Source organism: Dendroctonus ponderosae, unplaced genomic scaffold (assembly GCF_020466585.1).
Source record: "Dendroctonus ponderosae isolate FM_Combo_2020 unplaced genomic scaffold, Dpon_F_20191213v2 Dpon_F_20191213_6, whole genome shotgun sequence".
NCBI lineage: Eukaryota > Metazoa > Arthropoda > Insecta > Coleoptera > Curculionidae > Dendroctonus > Dendroctonus ponderosae.
This window is the reverse complement of record NW_026018814.1, coordinates 11,843,229-11,862,490: the sequence shown is the minus strand read 5'-3', so window position 1 is coordinate 11,862,490 and position 19,262 is coordinate 11,843,229. Positions and strand designations below refer to the sequence as shown.

The window sequence follows — 19,262 nt, the reverse complement described above, 5'->3', positions numbered from 1 at the left end:
ATCCATTGTCTTTTGTCCTTACGACAATACGCAAAACCTTTATCCAAACTTCCCATTAGGCAATTCCTTGAAATCGCATTTTCATTTATATTCAAAAACGATTAATTGCCATTTTATATTTCCTGAATACGTGCCTTATTCCAATTTGGCGCATTCGTTCCGATTCGTTCAACGAACACTGTCAACAACGTTTCATATTGTTTTAATTGATTCTTTTTTGCTTGCAACTTGGCACAAATCACAGGTGGTCGAATCTGGTGGGAATGAACGTTACTGACAAATAAACCATAAAGAAAATGTTGAGAATATTTTAAGAAAAGAAATAATAGTTTTATGAATTGGGCTAAAAAAAATGAACTTTTAAAGAACCACGGAGTTTGGTGTCTAAACATTTTTCATCTTCCAATGTATCCTTGAAGAAATCCTCCTTTATTATAGTTAATACATTTCTTCTTAGAAAAATGACCATAATGGAATCGAATTTCGGTCTGGTGCATACCATTTAACATTTTACTTTTAAATTGTTAATTCTCTCAAAAGTTTCGTTTTTTTAAATAAAATTTCAGTCAATTTTGCTATTGCCAAGCAAAATTGTGTTGGGAAGTTACCTGCAATATCGTTTTGTTGTTGGCAAAATCTCGTTCTCCGATATGGATTAAACAAAAAATGTGTACTTGGCTTCAAGTCGATATCTCTCAGCGGTTTCGAGATTTTCACATTCAAACTTATAGTGATTTTTGAACTGACTCAAATACGATCTCTAAATAAAGGCAATATTCTGCTCCAATTTTCACCACAATAAAACTTTCCAAACATGAAATAGTAAATATATATTTGAGCACCTTAAGAACTATTTAAAACTAATTTTTATACTCAATGAAGAACTTTGAAACTTGTTATTTCAGAGAAGTAATTGTCGAATTCAACAAAATTAATGTTAGTGTCGAAAGCCTTTTGCAGTACCTATATCGCGCATTTCTTCATTCGATATTAAGTTATGTTGGAAATTGGGGCAGTTTCAATAAATTCAATATAGTAGTACTAGAAGTAAAATTATTTCTCTTTGCGTTTAACTGACAAGAAAACAGAAAACTAATTTTTAAATTTACCAATTTTGATCCAATTTGAGTAAGCTCAAAAATCACTAAATGTTTCAATTTGAAATATATCGAAAATGTTAAGATATATCGATTTGAACCAAGTACATACTTTTGTTAGCAAAATATCGGAGAAGGCGATATTGCCAACTAAAACGCGATATTGTCAAACCCTAAAATTTTTTTTCAGATGTTTTAAATTGCTCCAAACTATTGCAGCCAGCGTCCTGTAGGTACAAGCTCTATGTAAAAAACCCTCAAACACAGACATTTTTGATAATAGTAAAACTGGTTTCTCTTAAAACCAAAAAAATATTTACATTTTAACGCTCTGTACCTCGAGATCTATTAACTTTGGGATAAGATAAATTTGCTACAGTCAATTTGTATTTTCCCACTATATTCCATATGTATTCTCGAATAATTTTCTATTGATATTGAATGATGAAAAATAAAGTAAACGTGGGCAACAAACAGCATGTACTGATATGTTACGAACGTTACCAAACGGAAAATTATCTATTACACATATTTGTTATTCCAAAACTTTCACATTCTATCTTAGATAAAAATTGTTGATGTTGTAAAACCTTCCTTTCGAACATTCTGCAAATATCAGAACTGAAATTTCAATTAACTGAATGACCCTAATAAAATATAAGTCAGAACGATCAGAAAATTTTAATTGAAACACGAGTAAGAGCTGAATGAAGTAATGTTGGATGTGTATTCTGTTAAATTATGTATTTTGTCCGTTAAAATGTCATCGTATTGATTCTTAAAGTATTCCAAAATTAACTGTAGAAGATACATATGTAGATAATAATACACCTGTAGAGGATACGTAGGAATCAGACTAACTACCTACATTTGCAAACAGATGCATGGAAATTTCGAATACTGTAATGAATTTTGTGCACTGACAATTATTTCTTTTTTCATAACCATTTTTCTCGTTAACTGCCGTCTGATTTCCTATCTTTCGGCCCGAGCATAATAGGATTCAGCAAAACCAGAAAATTTTCCTTATTCCTTCTTCGATATCTGCACTTTATTTAACTCCACTTTCACATTTCTTTGATTGAGAGTTAATTTAGTAGCAAAATTTGTATATCGCAAGGAATTATTACGAAATTATTATAATTAACATCGGCAAGTCGATGTTCCTCGACTTGTATCGTTTATGCATCCCACAAAACGAAATGATTACACTATCATAAATTTCCGACACTGACACGAAGGTCTTAACTTGTATCTGACAAGATGGTAAAATAATGGCCTTAACTATGGCAAATTGTAAAACTTTTTGATTTGTGCGCTATAATCTCGCTATACAATTACTGTGATGCGTTTCAACCTATAACGATACAGGAATTCTTAGATCATGAAGTGATTTTTACATTACATGGAATTACATTGGTATATTCCATATTGCTGTTGTTATTACTTGCACGCACAATGGCCGTTTTAAGAATTTGCTTGCTTTCTCAATAAAATGAACTGTTGAAATTGTTCAACCAAATCCGATACTATTATTAGTTGCTTCGAATTGTGCTCAACCTTCAACATAATCAAAAGTTATTTTTGAATGAAAATAACAAGGATTAAATTAATTTATTCGATTATTTGAATAATCTCCTACATGCAATGGGTTAGACAGGCCATACATCAAGAGCCGGTTTGATCGTAAAAATAGAAAACAATGCTAACCTGATTCATTTGATATAAAAATGCAAAAAAAACGTTTTTATTGCTTACAACTGTCTATTTTCCAAGGTGTTTTTTGCTAAAATTAGTTTATCAAGATTTTACTTCCAAAATAATAATTTAGATGAATCACGACAAAAACCACCAAAAATCCGCTTTTTTCTGATAAAACTTTCTGTACGTTTCACTTTGTAAAATTTTGTTTCAGTTTTTCTCAGTTTTGTTATGGAATGTGTCAATGTTTAACAAATACGCTCTCTTAGTGGTTAATCGCAAAGTGATTAAACACATTTTTTACAAGAAATCCCATTTTATTAGATTCGAAATTGTGTTTCCAATTTTTCCACAGTTCAAGTACATTGAAGACAATTTTTGCCAAAAGTGGTTAATATATGTCGATTTTTACTAGTTTAACCTGGCAATTAAGGCGATATTTTTTTCAGAAGATGTTTTTGCTTGCGCAAAACCCGAACTAAATCAAAAATCCATTTCAAGCAAATGCAATTAAACAGAGTATTGAATACATTATCTGCGTTTATTCATGAGGAATGTCTCAATTTCTAGCCAAAATGATGCTAAATCTGTATCAGCTTGAATGATTAAGTAAGCCGTTATCTAAATTATCGCTGCTTAATTAACCAAGAAGTTATAGTGGAAAATGCATCATTGGAAATTATTCTCGCGGTAATATAAATCAAAATCAGCAATACAATGTTCTCCTTTTGTTGGTACGTTCATTCAAAATTATAATTTTATACAACGGTTATTAATTGGCTAATTTGTAACCAAAAGAAAACAAATGTTTTAATCAAACCGCGGACGAGATTTTTAATTCCACTTCTTAAATGGATATCGACGTTTTAATGACTGGCCCTCCAGCCAAATCAAAGAACACCACATTTATTCCGCCTAATTATTTTTATGATAAATGATCTTAAATGTTGACTGACCATATCAATCAAAGACTTTTCAGAGTGGATGTGTAAGCTATTAAAACTATGTACCTTATTATAAAACGGTCGTTATTAGTTAAGAAAACGTTGTTCTTGGTCAGATTATAAACCGCAGCTTTACGTTGAAATAGTTGATGAAGGTGCACCATCGGCTATTTATGTTTCCGATTAATGAAAAACGGTGTGCTATGAAGAACCATAACACACGCCTTGAATTCCAAAATAAGAATTGTTCAATGAAGTTTTCTTCACCACAAGGGCGAGCTTTCAAATAAAATGCTCGGCATAATAAAACCCGACTTTCGCATTCGGTGCCTTAAGCAAGGATAACATCGTAAATTAATATATTTAAGTTAGGACATAAATCTGAGGAACATTAAGTCACATTTTCATAATTGCATTTGGAATAATGTTCGAATGTGCTTGAGCCGCGGACGAAACATCTCGACGATGCATTTTACGACTCAAAGAGAACCCCCGGTGGATTTGTTTTGGCAGATGTGCTGGCTCCGTGTCTTGTTAATCTGAAATATATCAGGTGGAAAGCTGAATAACGTGTTGTAGGAGAACGCAGATATTCAGTCGTATTTTCGCACTTAATTTCGAAAATCCAACACTGTTTAAGCGCGATTATTGACATGGATTCGATTTTCATTAATGTTGAAGAGGTTTTTTTTTTGTAATATATGCTATTGGTGTGTTACCGCAAAGTACTCCCCATCTGTAGTCGATTGAATATTATCAGAAGTTTTAAGTTTTAAACAAATAAACTACATTTATATAAATGTCTCTTGGGATGATGAGTAACTATTTAGAGACATCAGTTTCAGAACGAATTTATTAAGAACGCATTTTACTGGCGATTTGACAGAATTAATTAATGGCTACAATAGGTTTGTGTAGGCGAACACAAACGAGGACTGTGGAAGAATGACGATATTTTAACGCAATGGCTCAAAGAACTCAAAACAAGACATTAGGTGCCAAATAACCCAAAATAAATCGCTACGATTTGAGAAAAATCAGTAGCAAAAAGCGCATGGACTATCAAAGGGCTGAATTTTCAACAGAAAAAATAACTATTTTCAACTTCTTTTACAATTCATCAATGAGACCCAAAAAAAATAGAAAATATTTAAACTACTTTTACGTAAATTCTTTATAAAGGCTCTTTGATTTTCTTTTGTAAAACTACATTTAACTGTATTCATAACATGCAATAATATTCTTGGATGAAATGAAATACAGATAAATATTAATACATTATAATAATAATTTCCTGCGTCTTAAACAATTGCCTTGTGCTAAAATGTATTCACCTTTTTAGCATTGATGTTCGTGATATGATCATATTTTTGCATAAACGATCTGTATAATGCAAATGTTTTTTATCTACCGTATTTCCATATATTTTCTCTACTTTGATCGGTTACATATTGAAGGCAATGTTAATTACATATACAGAAAACATTTTTTAGACGTCTTTGTTTGTTTTTAGAAGTGAACTCTTACCGCTTGAACCATATTTACTTCAAATTTGAGACATTAGGTTACAGCATTGTGCAGAATGATATTTTCGTCCTATTTTAGCACCCTGTCTTACGACTTTTAGATTGATTTAGTAACTTTTTTGCCTCTTTGAGTAAATTGCTTTTGAGAAGACTTGCATTTGAGTAAATTGCAAAACAATTAATTAATGTATGCTGTATCTTCTGTTCTGTTTTGTACGTTAATAATTCATCGTCTAATGAATCTGTTCCAATGAATAACGTTATTGTTTGCGGGAAGGTAGTTAGTTTGTGGTAAATAATAAGTAGTAAGTAAAAACTGGAAAATTTGATTGGAACACATAATAACCCTTCGTATATCAACACCTTGTGCCCTTGTACTTCTAAGATATTGCATTTTAGAGCATGTTTACGCAAACATGCCTTTCTTGACTCCCCGTATCATCCTTAAAAGCTTGCAGGTATTTTTGTGAAACACCCTGTACACTCCCAAACTCAAAATTGGAATATCAACGTAATTCCGATGGTTAAACGTCAGTCCTCTTTATAAGACCATGTACTGACAGTGTTAATTGCTGTTGGTTAATTAATGTAAACCGCAATCTTAATTGATTTAATTAGATTATTAACTTAACCGGGCTCTGTCGTAAATTGACTTCATGCTTTCTTGCATGAGCATTCGATCGACAAGATATAATAATGATCTCTCGTAAGTGCGAAAAGGCCAATTAAAAGGAGGAGTTACGATTTTATGGGTTGCCATTTTAATCGAGAAGGGAGGTGTAGACCGTTTTTTACAATCTTCATTATTAGTACTGATAAACCATAAATTCAGTCAAATTGATGCTTCTGCGGACGTTTAAATGCTTACTTAAATTTACAATAATTGAACGGAAAAACGATAGTCACGAAACACCAAATCGACTTGGTAATCTCAGCAAGTGAAATGAATCATTTGCCATTGACTAATGCGTGGGACAGATCCTCAAATCTTAATTAATCGTTAATTACATCTATTTAATTTTTTGAAAATAAAATCTTCCGTTTTATAACTTTTGCTGAATATTTAAAAATAACTTAAAACTTTCCACATTAAGCGATTTAAATGACAATTAGCATAACTAGGTTGACCACCTTCGAATTAATATTGTTTTTAGAATATGTGCCAAAAAATCGAGTGTTGAAAAAATTGGCCCTCATTGGTGTTTTCATGCGAATTAGACCGGATGTGCGGATTGTCAAATGGTAAATGAATTTATTGTTGGGAAACGTTTTGGAAAAATACATGTTTATGTGCTGAATAACTGGTATAAAATCATTGAATTTCTCTATATGACTGAATGTATCAACTAGTTTGAAAATTCGAAACATACTCAGTAACTAACAAAGCTAATAATGATATATTTGAAACCAAATAATAACATCTGTGTTATTCTAGTAATGCGACTACGAAAATAATGACACACTATAAATATGATTCTGATATTTTATTGCAATACGTGACATTTGGTAGGCATGCAATTGCGTTTCTACTACATATTCGTAATAATAATATTGCCTTTTTTCATCAGTTTAATATTGTAATAGCTGGCACATAACGTATAATTTAGTAGAGAGCTTTCAATAAATAATCATTTTAATGGTATTTTCAGTTGTTTAATGAAACACGAACTGAATTTAACTGTTATTTCTCTCTCGAAAATGGTATTTTTATTTGCTATTATTATTTTAGACTTTCGGGCAGTTAACTGAAACCAGTGCATTTTGGAGAATCCCAATAGGCATTCAACCAACCATACGTTATATTTCTTGTTTTATTGTATGCTTTTTTGAGTCGTCTGAAAGGCGTTTGATTCAAAAGTCGCCTTGGGAATTAGCATTCGACTTGATAATTCGTTGAATATTTGATACTGAACTATATGAAGTTACTGGGGCTTAGTACGAAAAAATGATTAAACAAGTTGACATTCTTGCCGATATTAGGTCTTGAAGGTGCACTTTCAACACTGCGAAACTTGCTTAAGCTTCGCCCAAATTTTTATTTAAATAAACTATTTTATTTTATAATTTTTGATGGAAAATTACAACCTCAACCATACTTATGTTTGCAAGTGTATTATTATTTTTTATATTATGCCCTTCAACACTTAAAATGTATGACAATGTCGAAAATGCATAAATAGATGCACCCATCTACAAGAGAAATGCCGGAAATTGATTCATCTGAGAAACTCAAAATGAGAAGATATGGAAGAACGTTAAAGTTTAAGACGGTGTGATGTTGTTTATTCCTAAAAAGGGCGACTCTTCTTTCATTTCGTCAGGTTATATCATCATCCAGAAAACTATTTTGAAATCGATTGAAGTCATTAACGCTCATGCTGGGAAGTGAAGAAGAAGAGGTAGAACATTTGTACAGTTCGATGATAAAGCTCATGTATAGAGAGTACGTATTAAAAGAATAGTTCCATCAGTAAAAAGTCCCATTTGACTGAACAATGATGACATGAAAAAGTCGCTTGAAGTACAATCAAACATATTGTTGCAAAACTTGTTGCTAAGATTTTTGCAGTTATTTCAGCTTCTTGTGGAATTTCTTTTCAAATTTATTCCCTACCTCTTACGCATAGAAAAACACAAGCAAAAAATAATGTGGCATATATCTACACATTTTAAACGCGTTAACTGATACGTTATATATACGTTATATATACGTTATATATACGTTAACGTGAATTACCGATAAAAGACACAAATTATTTCTCTTTGATCCACCGACGACTGTGTCAAGGGTGGTGCATTTCTTGTTGACCAATCCTGATTTCTTCCGTCTCAGCAACGATGTCTGTTTTGGCGAGAACCCACATTGTTAACAGAACAAAGACAGTCGATAAAAGGAACGGTAAAATTCTGCCTTCCGTCCCAATATATAATCGTCATTAATTTCAATAGGAACACAAATGGAGTAACTTATTTAAGGCTAGATGCCAGACATGGGGTAGATATCTAACACATGTGGAGTTGGCAATAAGACATTACGGAATGCCGGTGACTGACAAGCACGTTTATCAAGGGGCTGCCAACATAAACAAACCGGAAGTGTCCGCTAATTATAAATACTGAGTCATCAATCATAGACTCATCTGACATTTTGGGATTCTAATATCGAATCGTCGGGAAGCTCCACAATCTGGGAGGTAAAAAATGATCATTAATGAACGCATTTGAGGGTTAATGACTACTTCTGTGGCTCAAAAATAAATTGTTCTACATATGTCAGGGAGTTTTGGATTCCGAAGAAGGAAGGCTAGTAAACTCACTAAATTCAACAAATCTCCAGCACTTAAACCATCAGTTGAAAACCCCAATATTAGTTATACCCTACTTGAATTGGAAATTACATTTAAATGGAGATTCCATTCCGACTAATTCTGTATCACTGGCTGGGATATTAAAATAAGCACAAAGGCACAAAGAACACTTATTACCATTTTATGTTTAAAACATAACAATTACGCACATAAGAATGTGCAAAGCCTTAAAATTGTCCTAATTATATCGTGACTGTAGGGAATCGTGCGGTTATTAAATTTATTAAAATACTGGCAGTTGTTTGAACTTCTTGGAACTTCTCGGCAAAAAAATGTCAATCAGTGGCGTGCCATGAAATATTACCAGTTATCTGAACCCTTTGCTTGACATTAAATACACTCATTTCGTTTGCGTCATGTTTCATCGCCTCCCAAGTTATTTAAATTCGAATCATTCACAAAAACACGTGTTTGCCTATTCCGATTCCATCAAATCAAACGCCAGCATCTGTTAATAGCGACGATAAAAAAGCACTTGCCAGAATACGTAAATATTTACGTTGTTTTCGAATTAATTGACCGAATTTAATGAGGTTTTTAATTTGGTTATAAAGAGAGAATCTTCGCGGAAATGCAATAACACTCTATATCGTAAATTTCATTAGCTCATATGCAAAAAGGCCAATTTGTTTGTGCATGATTTTAACAGTAATTTTCTTTTAAACAAATATTGACAAATGATTCGTTATCAAGATATGGGTTAATTCACACAGCAGCAAGATTGACTGGACTTTTCCGTTATCGGTTTTCAATTTTTCAAAAAGTTTAACTATAATTTTCGGTTATAATTTACAACATTAGGTCGGCCATATGGTTGTAAGAAAGTGCAATATGATTGTTTTCCTGTTGGGCATACTTAAATAGCTATTAAGTACTTTTCAGTGTTTCGAATGTATTTAAAACATTCCTGAATCAATATGCGGAATTAATAAACATAATTCAAAATAACATCAATTGAAGTTTGACAAAGTTATAATCTATTTCCAGACACTAAAGCATACCTATTACATGAATAAGTTAGAAACTTAAGAATTTTTACTTTTAGGACTTGAGTCCTACGTCCTGAAGCGCTGCAACTAACAGGGAGAGGTTTTATTTAGCAAAATTTCAAATATGCACTTTAATCGTTCCCTATCAACTTTATCCGGATGTATGCCACAACTACTAAAAAAATGAATCAATCAACATGCTATTGTGAAACGCCCTTTATATTTCCGATTTTTTAGACAAGAGTTCTTAAGTAGCGGTTTGAATTCAACAAACTATTTATAGCCTTCTTTTATTGGTTCAGTTGGTTTTTGTTTGAACTTTCTCTAGTCTATTTTAGTTAAATATTCGTAATTTCCCTTTGACAATTGAAGCAACTTGATTTTACTCTATGTAACTACCATTTGTAAATACTTATGAATTATATGCCGACGTGAAAGATATTATGTGGTCAGACGGAGCAAATTTTTTAAACAAATAAGTTACCCTTTTATCCTCACAACAAGCGAATTAAAGTAAGGTAACACGGAAAATGTGAAAGACCATCCAACATAATATTTACGGGACTGCAGTTGAAATAAACGTGGATTAATTGGGTTTTTCATTGATTCCTCTTTTCAACAAGTTGGTTTGTACGCAATAAGAAACGCAGGTGTTTTGGCAATTAACAATTTCCATTGATGAACCTTATTTGCAATTGATTCTTTATTTTCGTTGGAAATTTAGCCGTTCATTCATTAATTCTTTTATAATTTGCATGAACTTGATTGATCATCTGCACTCGACTTGGCATTTGGTAGAAATTTGTTAGACTTTAATTTTGCTCCAGAAATATCGAAGACAAAAATTTAATCTAAAAATCTGGATTTTGTTAATGTAAAATCATTCAATGCCAAATATAGTTTTTTCGCCTTCTTTGCTTCCTACTGGTCACATTATTTAATTTTTTTCTTATTGATCACAACTGCTAAATGCCGTTATCTCAACAAACGTTTGAAGAATTGAATACATGAAAATAAAAAAATGTAAGGGTGAAACTATTGAGTCAAAGAATCGTTGAAACAGGATTCGAATTTAAAAAACGTGTATTAATTGATTTTTCCTGATTAACCGTGAGCTTTTACGATACGTTGGTACATACTCCGGTGGTTGCAATATCGACGATCTGAGTGGCCGTCGTCTAAATGTGTGACAGACTGTAAATAAAAGCTAAGTCAACACTTCGCCACGGCTTGCTGCCTTATGACCAAGGTAAAGTCTGAGCACCTGTGCACAATTAGACTTAATACATTTTTATACTTTCTTATCGAGCTGCGACCAATTAATGCTTCCTTTTTTATTTGTTCGTTAAATTCATCTCAAGAGATCTTGAGCGAATACTGCATAAACCCGGAAGATAAAAGGAAATTTAAATCTTGGAAACTGATCCAGTTCAGTTTGTAGTTCCAAACTAATCAATATAAAATAAAATACCTAATATATCTCAATATTTCAAAGGTTTGCATCTAAGCTCATCTTAAGTCTGTGTGTGGCATTATATGCAAATGCAACTAACAACTACTGTATAATTGACGATTGAAACTGCAATGGTGCATTCAGAATCCCTTTCTTCCACGGCCTTCGATGTCTACAGGTTGTAATTGAATATTGCAAATAATGCAAAGCTACGAATTGCTTTGCAGAAGCTGTACGTCTGGGTAATTGAGCACGATTGGTTGGCAAATTGACGAACAAGAAATAATCCTTCACAGATGAGAGTTTACAAATATTTGTATTGCTTTCCCAAGCACATATGAAGGTTCCAATCGACTGAGTTTTGAGTACAAATTGTCAGTTTCCAGATAATCAAGCTCCAAATTTTAACAAATGTACGAACTTTTAGATCGATACTAAAACCCATATTCGCGCAATTCAAACCGGAATTTACAGTACTCCCCATTGCGAATTTGAATTGCAAAAGCAGCACAAGTCCGGCGACCAATAGAAAAACGACCAAGACGAGTTCCATCAACTCAGCGGCAATATAACTTAAGCTCAAATCACATAATATACAACAATGTTATACAGATGTAATAATTGTTGGGGAACGTACATAAGTGAGCACCTACGCCTCGAGCACGTTCTTCCAGTAAATACTCCTTTTTTTATTTGTCTTTATTGTATTTGTTACGATTATAGGTTTATTGTTGTGCGCGTTGAGTGGCTTGTAGTGTGGGAAATTGTGACGTTTTGTACATTGTATTGTGGCCACTTTAATTATACTAAATGATGCGGGGTCAAGGATTTATTTGACGGACTCTTCATTTAATAATATAATTAATATTCTACATATCAAAATCAACTTTATTACTTTTTGATGAGTTATTAATTGTATTTTCTCTCAGGAGGCATGTTCAGGCTTTGAACTTCGGGAATTGTAACGTTCTTGTTCCAAATTAAACTTTGAAAGTTTTAACTTTGTCCTCAAAGTCGAAAATTCTAGTTCAAAATTAGTATATTTGCCTCAGAATACACATCGTTTCTGTCGAAGTGGATATTTCAATGTTTTGTCCTACAATCCAATTTTCTTTCATTTTCAAGGCTATTATGTGTTTAGACTCAAAATATCGAGATGAGAGTCGGAATTCAAAGACAGAACTGTACTGAGTTGATGTAAGTCCGAAAATTTAAGGATCCGAGGAATTTAAAGCTTAAAAGTTGAAACTTAATTTTAAAGTCAATATTCTACGATTAAAATAGACATGCTAGGTTCTACCGGCTCTCATTAAATCTCAGATTACCTCATCGCAATAATTATGTAATCAGCCATTTAGTGTCATTTTTAAGTTGCTTTGGCGTTTTACCATAACTATTTCAATTCAGAGAAACTAACCGTCAGTAAATTCGGCTCAAAACCTCACCGGAAAAAAATTCATGCTTCTGATGGATTCTTCTGATTCTAACACTAATATATCGACTCGATATTTAAACAAAAATACTAGTGAATATTAGTGCTTTGCAATATATACAAGCTAACATGACTACATTTATAAATTGAGCTGATTCCCATCTAGCACACAATCAATTTAGAACTTCTAAAAATTGTTGACCATCATGTGATAATGCTGGAAACTTTTAAGGAACTAACTCGTGTAGTTTGAACAATGCAGAAAAAACATTTTCTCCGATTATAAAACAATACAACAAGGAAATTACTCTTGGAATCGATGGTTTTGGAAAACGGGGTAGCTTTTATTTCAACTTCTGTAAAAGGCATTTTAATGGTCCGTTTCTAGAACATTTGCGACAAATTTTCTCACATTAATCTTCTGTGCTTCTGCGAGACTCTGCAGATGTGTTTGTATTTCCAGTAGTAATGTTTGGACATTTTTTACATGCGAAATCAAGTTATGGATTCGTCGCTTAAGGTTTTCAAAGTGGGTAATCACCCCTAATATATTTCTGGTCGTTCGGTAACCTTAATTTAATCTTCATTATCAAACGGAATCAAAATAACCTCTTAGAAGGTGATGCTTGTGTGGTGAATTTCAATGGTTATAATGAAATTAAAAATTTAATCACAATTTTAACTGTTTAGTCGTAGGTGGTGAAACCGAGCCTTCATCAACTTAAAATTGTAAATTCTCATTTAAGAAAATGCAAAAAATGGGAACGTGGTTAATGAAGAAAATGTGAAATCTTGGATGTTACTGAATTACATCTGTCCTACACTATAAATTTAGTTATTGATCATTGATTAAGAATCAAATTGTCATTTTAAATCAGGGTTCGTTGTTGTATAATAATTATTATATATTTTGCATATTTGCAAATATTTGATGACTCTTTGAAAGTTCTATAATAGACTATAATGCAAGCAGAAATAAGAAAAAAACATTTTACATAATCTGGCTTTTTCTTCTTGATCAGATGTAACCTTATAAGGTTAAACCTTGCATATTTATTAGCGTTTTCGCGTCGAACTGGTCCTTTAACCTAATCTTGAGAAATGTATGCAAAAATAAGATGTCTCTCAACTTAGATAGATCCCAAGCTCCACATCACGTCATATTAAATCAACTAACTGCCATATTATCAGTCTCATTTTATAGGAAAGCTCATATTATCGAGCTGAGTCACATCGTTTTGTGTCGAGTCACCCTAACGCACGGTTAACTTTTTCCGAAACAGTAGCAGAACCCATTATACCTAATTCAATAAGAACTTAATGAAAGGCCTTTTTGGTATCCAAATTTTGAGACTGAAGATGATGATGGTGTAATTTTGTGGCAAGATACCTGCTTTTGCTACCGCAACTCATGTTTATCCGCAATCGTTCCACGTCCGGAATGATTTATTCGAATTTAAATGGTTTATTACCTGGCAATTTTCGAAATTGCTACAGATCCGAGATGGAATGCGTGATTTAAATGATGTGTATTAACACGGCGATCATTTGAATTAACATATTTATTTATATAACAGGAATTGAGCAAATGGGGTGCCAAATAGTGGGAATAAGAAATGAGCAAAATCCATAAACAAATTATTCAGGCGCTGCGTTCTTTTTGAAGTAGGTTTAGCAACTTGGGTTAAGAATCAGCTTCGTATTAAATAAACTTATCAAGATCTGAACACCTTTTGTAAAATGTGGCGAGGCACGCGACAACGTTGAAACATGTCGTCTGGAATGAGTCTCAGGTTTTTCTGGTAAACAATTTTGTGCGTATTTTGGATTCCGTATGTCGGCAGAGCCACACTAATACGACAATCAAAAGAAACAAACGGTGACACACGTCTTGGATATCCAAATACGCATTGCGAGGGTGAAACTGAATATTCCGGATTGGAAAGCTCGAAAGGACATTGGACACAGACTTGGGGGACCTAATTTTAACAAAACGGCTGAACTGTTACGAAATAAAATGTTTTAAACTTAACTTTGTTTGGACTAAAATTTTCAAAACGAATGTAGGGATAAAATAAAATCAAACAAGGTGGCTACTTTGATCTATTAGATGTGCCAATAAAATCGCCCGATTTGAGTTCTAATTAAAAGGTACTTGTTACTATAAGTTTGAAACATTTATTTTAATTTTTTTATGATGTAGATACAAATAATGAGGGCGAATTTTATGAAATTTTTAAAGACTGGAGAATTGGTCAGGCCAGTCAATAGTTCTGGTCGTTTTCTGAGAATATCGCAATGTTAGAATAGTCAGGAATGTTAGAATGTCAATTGAAATTGAGCGAATTGTCAAGAAATTCCATACAAATCGTCTTGTCTGAAAATCTACCTTTCCTTGAGCCTGAAGCTTTTCTTCAAATGCATATGCCCTAACTGGATCTTGTTTTAACAAACTAAATAACGTAATCAGTGTCAGAACCCAACAGCAGCTTTCCGCCGAAGGTCAACTTTTAAAATCTCAATACCATCAACTGGGACTTCTATTTTTTTAAATATGAAGCAAAAAAAACCTTTCTAGATGGGATTGTCCGATCATATAGAGGTTGCAAATTAGAGCATGAAAAACCTTTGATATAATTAACGTGCTCCTGCATGGCATATGCAACAGGAAGACAAAGACTACTTCCTCACCCTCTCGAAAATTCTTCGGGAATTCATTAAATATTCAGGAACAAAAATGCAGGAGTAGAACAAATGAGAGCGGAACAGAAAAGAACGCAGTGTATGACTGTATCACACACTTTAGAGCACCAGAAAACAAGACATCTATAATGAAAAATATGATTAATCGATCAATGAGTTTACACATCCAGAAAAATGAAGGAAAATGTCCGTTTGAAAACAGAAGGCAAAAATATATTATTATACTTCTAATCTAAAACTAAAACCGTTGCACGTCATCAACCGGCAAATTGACCCTGTTGACAAGTTGTCATGAAAATCTTTTGTGAGAGTGAAATATTCAGCATTTATTCTGACAAACTAACCAAACCAAACCAATCACTATTCGATAAGTCAAACGTCAACTGAATCTGAGCATTTCGACTGTGAGTACAATATCAACAGCAGTTTCCAATAATGCGGTCTTAAAATCACCTGCAAAAAAACGTCAACTTATCAAAAACAAAACATTTTCATGACAACTTGGCAACAGGGTCAGTTGATGACGTGCAAGGGTTTTAGTTTTAGATTAAGTATAGGTACATTTTCATCATTAGTCGGCTTCTGTATGACCTAATGGAAAAGCCCCTTCTGTATAACATACTTTATAATACCAGGAAGGAATATACCACATAATACAAAACGGAATCAAAAAGGTCAAAGATATCAAAGACCGCTCGCAAAACGACTGGAGACTATTGTTTGGCCTTTTGAGATGCAGCAGGTAATGAAATCTCATCCTTTTTCACTCCGATTACGGAATTCGCTATTAATGGTTGCCCTTAGAATATCCGACAATAATTTAGAAGTGTCACCATTTATTTCCGGATAATATTGACATATATCTCACTTTGATGAACATACTTCGGTCCGAATAATGGACGTATGTATTAGACACGGTCCGGCATATCTTTGGAATAATGGTCATAACTGTGATAGTGATAGATTTTTTACCACCTGTTGCTGGCCCTGAAGTCTTTATATTTTCGAATGCAACCGTATTTTTAGAATCTTGGACAATAACTTAGTAGTCCCGTTTTTTTTAAGAAGGACTGCAATAAAACATCTCCAATTACTTCAAGGGAGGAATGTTCCTGCCAGACGATATATTGATGTGTGGTTCGAATAGATTGGAGCACCTTCGCAGTTTGATTCAGAAGCGATCATTTTTGCAGTCTACAATTGTGTTTGGAAAATGGCGGTGTATCAAAGTGCTTTAAAACATTTGCTGTTAATTCAGTTTAGGTTTTTCGTTGCTTTTTTCCTAAATGTTATAAAATTGAAAATTTTCAGTGATTTTAACAAAGAAAAGTGTTTGTTTGCAGATACCAAGTATTTATTATACAAGAATTGAATGTATTCTGTGGTGTTTCGGTACCAATAAAGAAGGCTCAATTTAATAGATCTTTAAAGCCCCGTTTGCATTCAGTTGCCGTAACTATTTAATTATTTCTTTATTTGCTTTAATCAAACTTCATTTATTCCTAATTATAACGTTTATCCAAACAACAAAAGCATGCAAGCAGCTTGAAACATGTAGGTACCTGGCACAAACAAATGCCAAAATGAATATTTTGTTAAAATAGTTAGAATTTCGCAAGTATTTCCGATGTTTTATGACACATTTGAGAAATTGGTACATCTTCCAAAAATAATTTTGATCAAAAATGCATTTTGTGTTTTCTACTATGATACCTCAATGTTTCAGAAAATATATTAAGCTATTATTTACCTCGTCTATGCATGAACAGGAATAGATCATCCAACATAATCTTCCTCTGGGGATCAGTGGATAGCTCATAGAGCTGAAATAAAAGACAACAGTTATTGCATTTTGTACCAATAAAATCTGCAGTAAAAAAAGCATCAGTTAAAAAAATGTACATGGCAGTGAAAATAGAAGAAACTATACTCGAAAATAAAGTGAAATACCGTCATAATGACAAAAATAATGTTGACTTGGGTGAACATAAAGTAGCACTGAAAATGGTAAAATATTGAATGTTTTCAGAGCGGGTTTTCGATTGATCCATCTGTTACATTGTACAAATGACCGATGTTTCCATCTTTTCTGCACCCACATTACGACAAATGCCTGAATAAAAGGTGGACACCTCGGCCCTTTTTAGAAGATAGAAAAGTTTCAACCCATACCAGCCTTAATAAATGTTAGTGCATTAATTATAATATAGGTTTGTCTTTATCAGCTAAATAAAACTAACTTAAATAAGGATCAAATCTACCGTAGTTATTTAATGGCGTTTGCAAGTCGAGCCCGTTAAAAACCGGACAAAAATAAAATATTAGTATAAAATCAATGATGCAAACATTATGAACTTTTTGTTCATCCCATAACTACCAATGTGGATATCTTAACATTTTGTGTGCATATAAATTAAAAACATGTTTTTGAGTTTTTACTTGTGTGCATTTACCAAGTATATCGAATATTGTGTCCACCCTGTATCGTAACTAGTAATGCACAAAATTGCAAGAAGTTACAAATAATTGTAAAGCTTTGCAAAACCACATATAAAGTTACTGGTTAGTTCCAGCATTTTAATATTTCCATCCATTCCCACAAGTCTTTCGTTGTACCCGAACGTATTTCGCGCATTCATTAGGCACCTGTCCAATCAGCATTGCTTATTAAATCATTTGTCATTATTACAAAGACGACTTTGCTTCTTGAAAGCTCCTAGTTTATTGTTAATTGTGCAATAAATTTCGTCGTATTGACAAATACGCAGCCAAAGAATCCGTATTCGAGCCACAACTTATCTTGAATCTTCGCTTAAGATATGTAGATTCATGTTGATAGAGTTATGAATTTGGTATGAAAGTTCAAGTTTATCTTCCTGTTGGATACGGGAATTAGAAGTTGCAATGTGCATGTAAAGGGCGATTAGACATCGAGTATTGAACATTTCATTTTTGGTGAATCCTAAATAGACATGCAACGATGGCACAATCAAATCGAGAATGCAACATACATTTCGTAGGATAAGCAGAAGATTCAGGAGCAAAGTAGATTTTCTAAGCAGCGTCATATTTAACTCTGGGAAATTCGAAATAGGAAAAAGCGATGAAATAATTCAGCCAATGTTTCCACTATTAAGAAGAAAATACGTACTATTATAAGGACGTGTTTTTAGGCTCCTAAAATATATAGTCGCACTAAATGAACATTAAACTAATTCTCGTTACAACAAAATTAGCCCTTACCATCAATTATCGATTTCACTGAATTAAGTAAATGCATTTAGACTGTAAATTGTTTAGTATAATTGCGTATGTGCATTGCGTTTTTGCCTACGCCAATTCCCATTTGACTACTAATGATTTAAAATTATATCCCTAGACATAAACGATTAGCTTGATATTAATGTCTGCACCATTTCAAAAGGCGTGTCCCGAAACTATTTCAAACTCAAAGCAATATAATTAATTTCGGAATTTTTATCGGATACCCTAAAGGTATTGGATAGACTGCACTGTTTCCATAAGGAAGAAAATGTAATTGCTATCATTTGTAATATTAACAAGCAATCTTGATGGTATTGTTATATTATTATAGTTTGTCTGCATTAAAGTCGACTTGAGCGTAACTGCAAGGCATGATTTATTGCCATTATTGTTTTTCAAACAACCTGCCAATAGTAGGTATACATTATTGTGAGCTACTAAGTTAATTTGTATAAATTCGCTAATATCAACTTTTGGATCGGTGTGAAATTATATTGGTATAATTTTTAATAATAGAATTTTTTTTTATTAAGATCTTAAACCGAAGTTGACGTGGTTGAATTAACACAAGCAAGACGTATGATCAAAATGGGAAAAACTAGAACCATACATAATCAACGCTGTTAGACAGAGCACAAATAGACAAAATAAAAGATAAAATGAATAAAATGGAAGATTGAGTAAATATAAGAGAATCAGGAATATGTTACCTATATCACATTATAGAAAAGGGGGAAAGATATTGAAGCTGAAATGATTTTTATTAAATTTATATTTTTACGATA

General features: G+C 32.8%; 1 protein-coding gene and 1 long non-coding RNA gene across 6 annotated transcripts in view; one reads left to right on the top strand and one right to left on the bottom strand.

Annotated features, from left to right (window-relative positions):
- The window catches only part of LOC109545195 (protein dead ringer), a 114,175-nt gene that overhangs the window by 18,976 nt on the left and 75,937 nt on the right, over nt 1–19,262 (bottom strand). For all 5 annotated transcript variants that reach the window (XM_048667205.1, XM_048667204.1, XM_048667206.1 and 2 more), the window contains one exon: nt 16,964–17,036. In XM_048667205.1, the coding sequence (XP_048523162.1) occupies nt 16,964–17,036 (73 nt within the window). The remainder of the gene's footprint in view (nt 1–16,963; nt 17,037–19,262) is intronic.
- LOC125504765 lies at nt 15,732–16,631 on the top strand. Its single transcript, XR_007281680.1, has 2 exons — nt 15,732–15,955; nt 16,279–16,631. It is a non-coding gene; the product is annotated as an uncharacterized LOC125504765 (long non-coding RNA).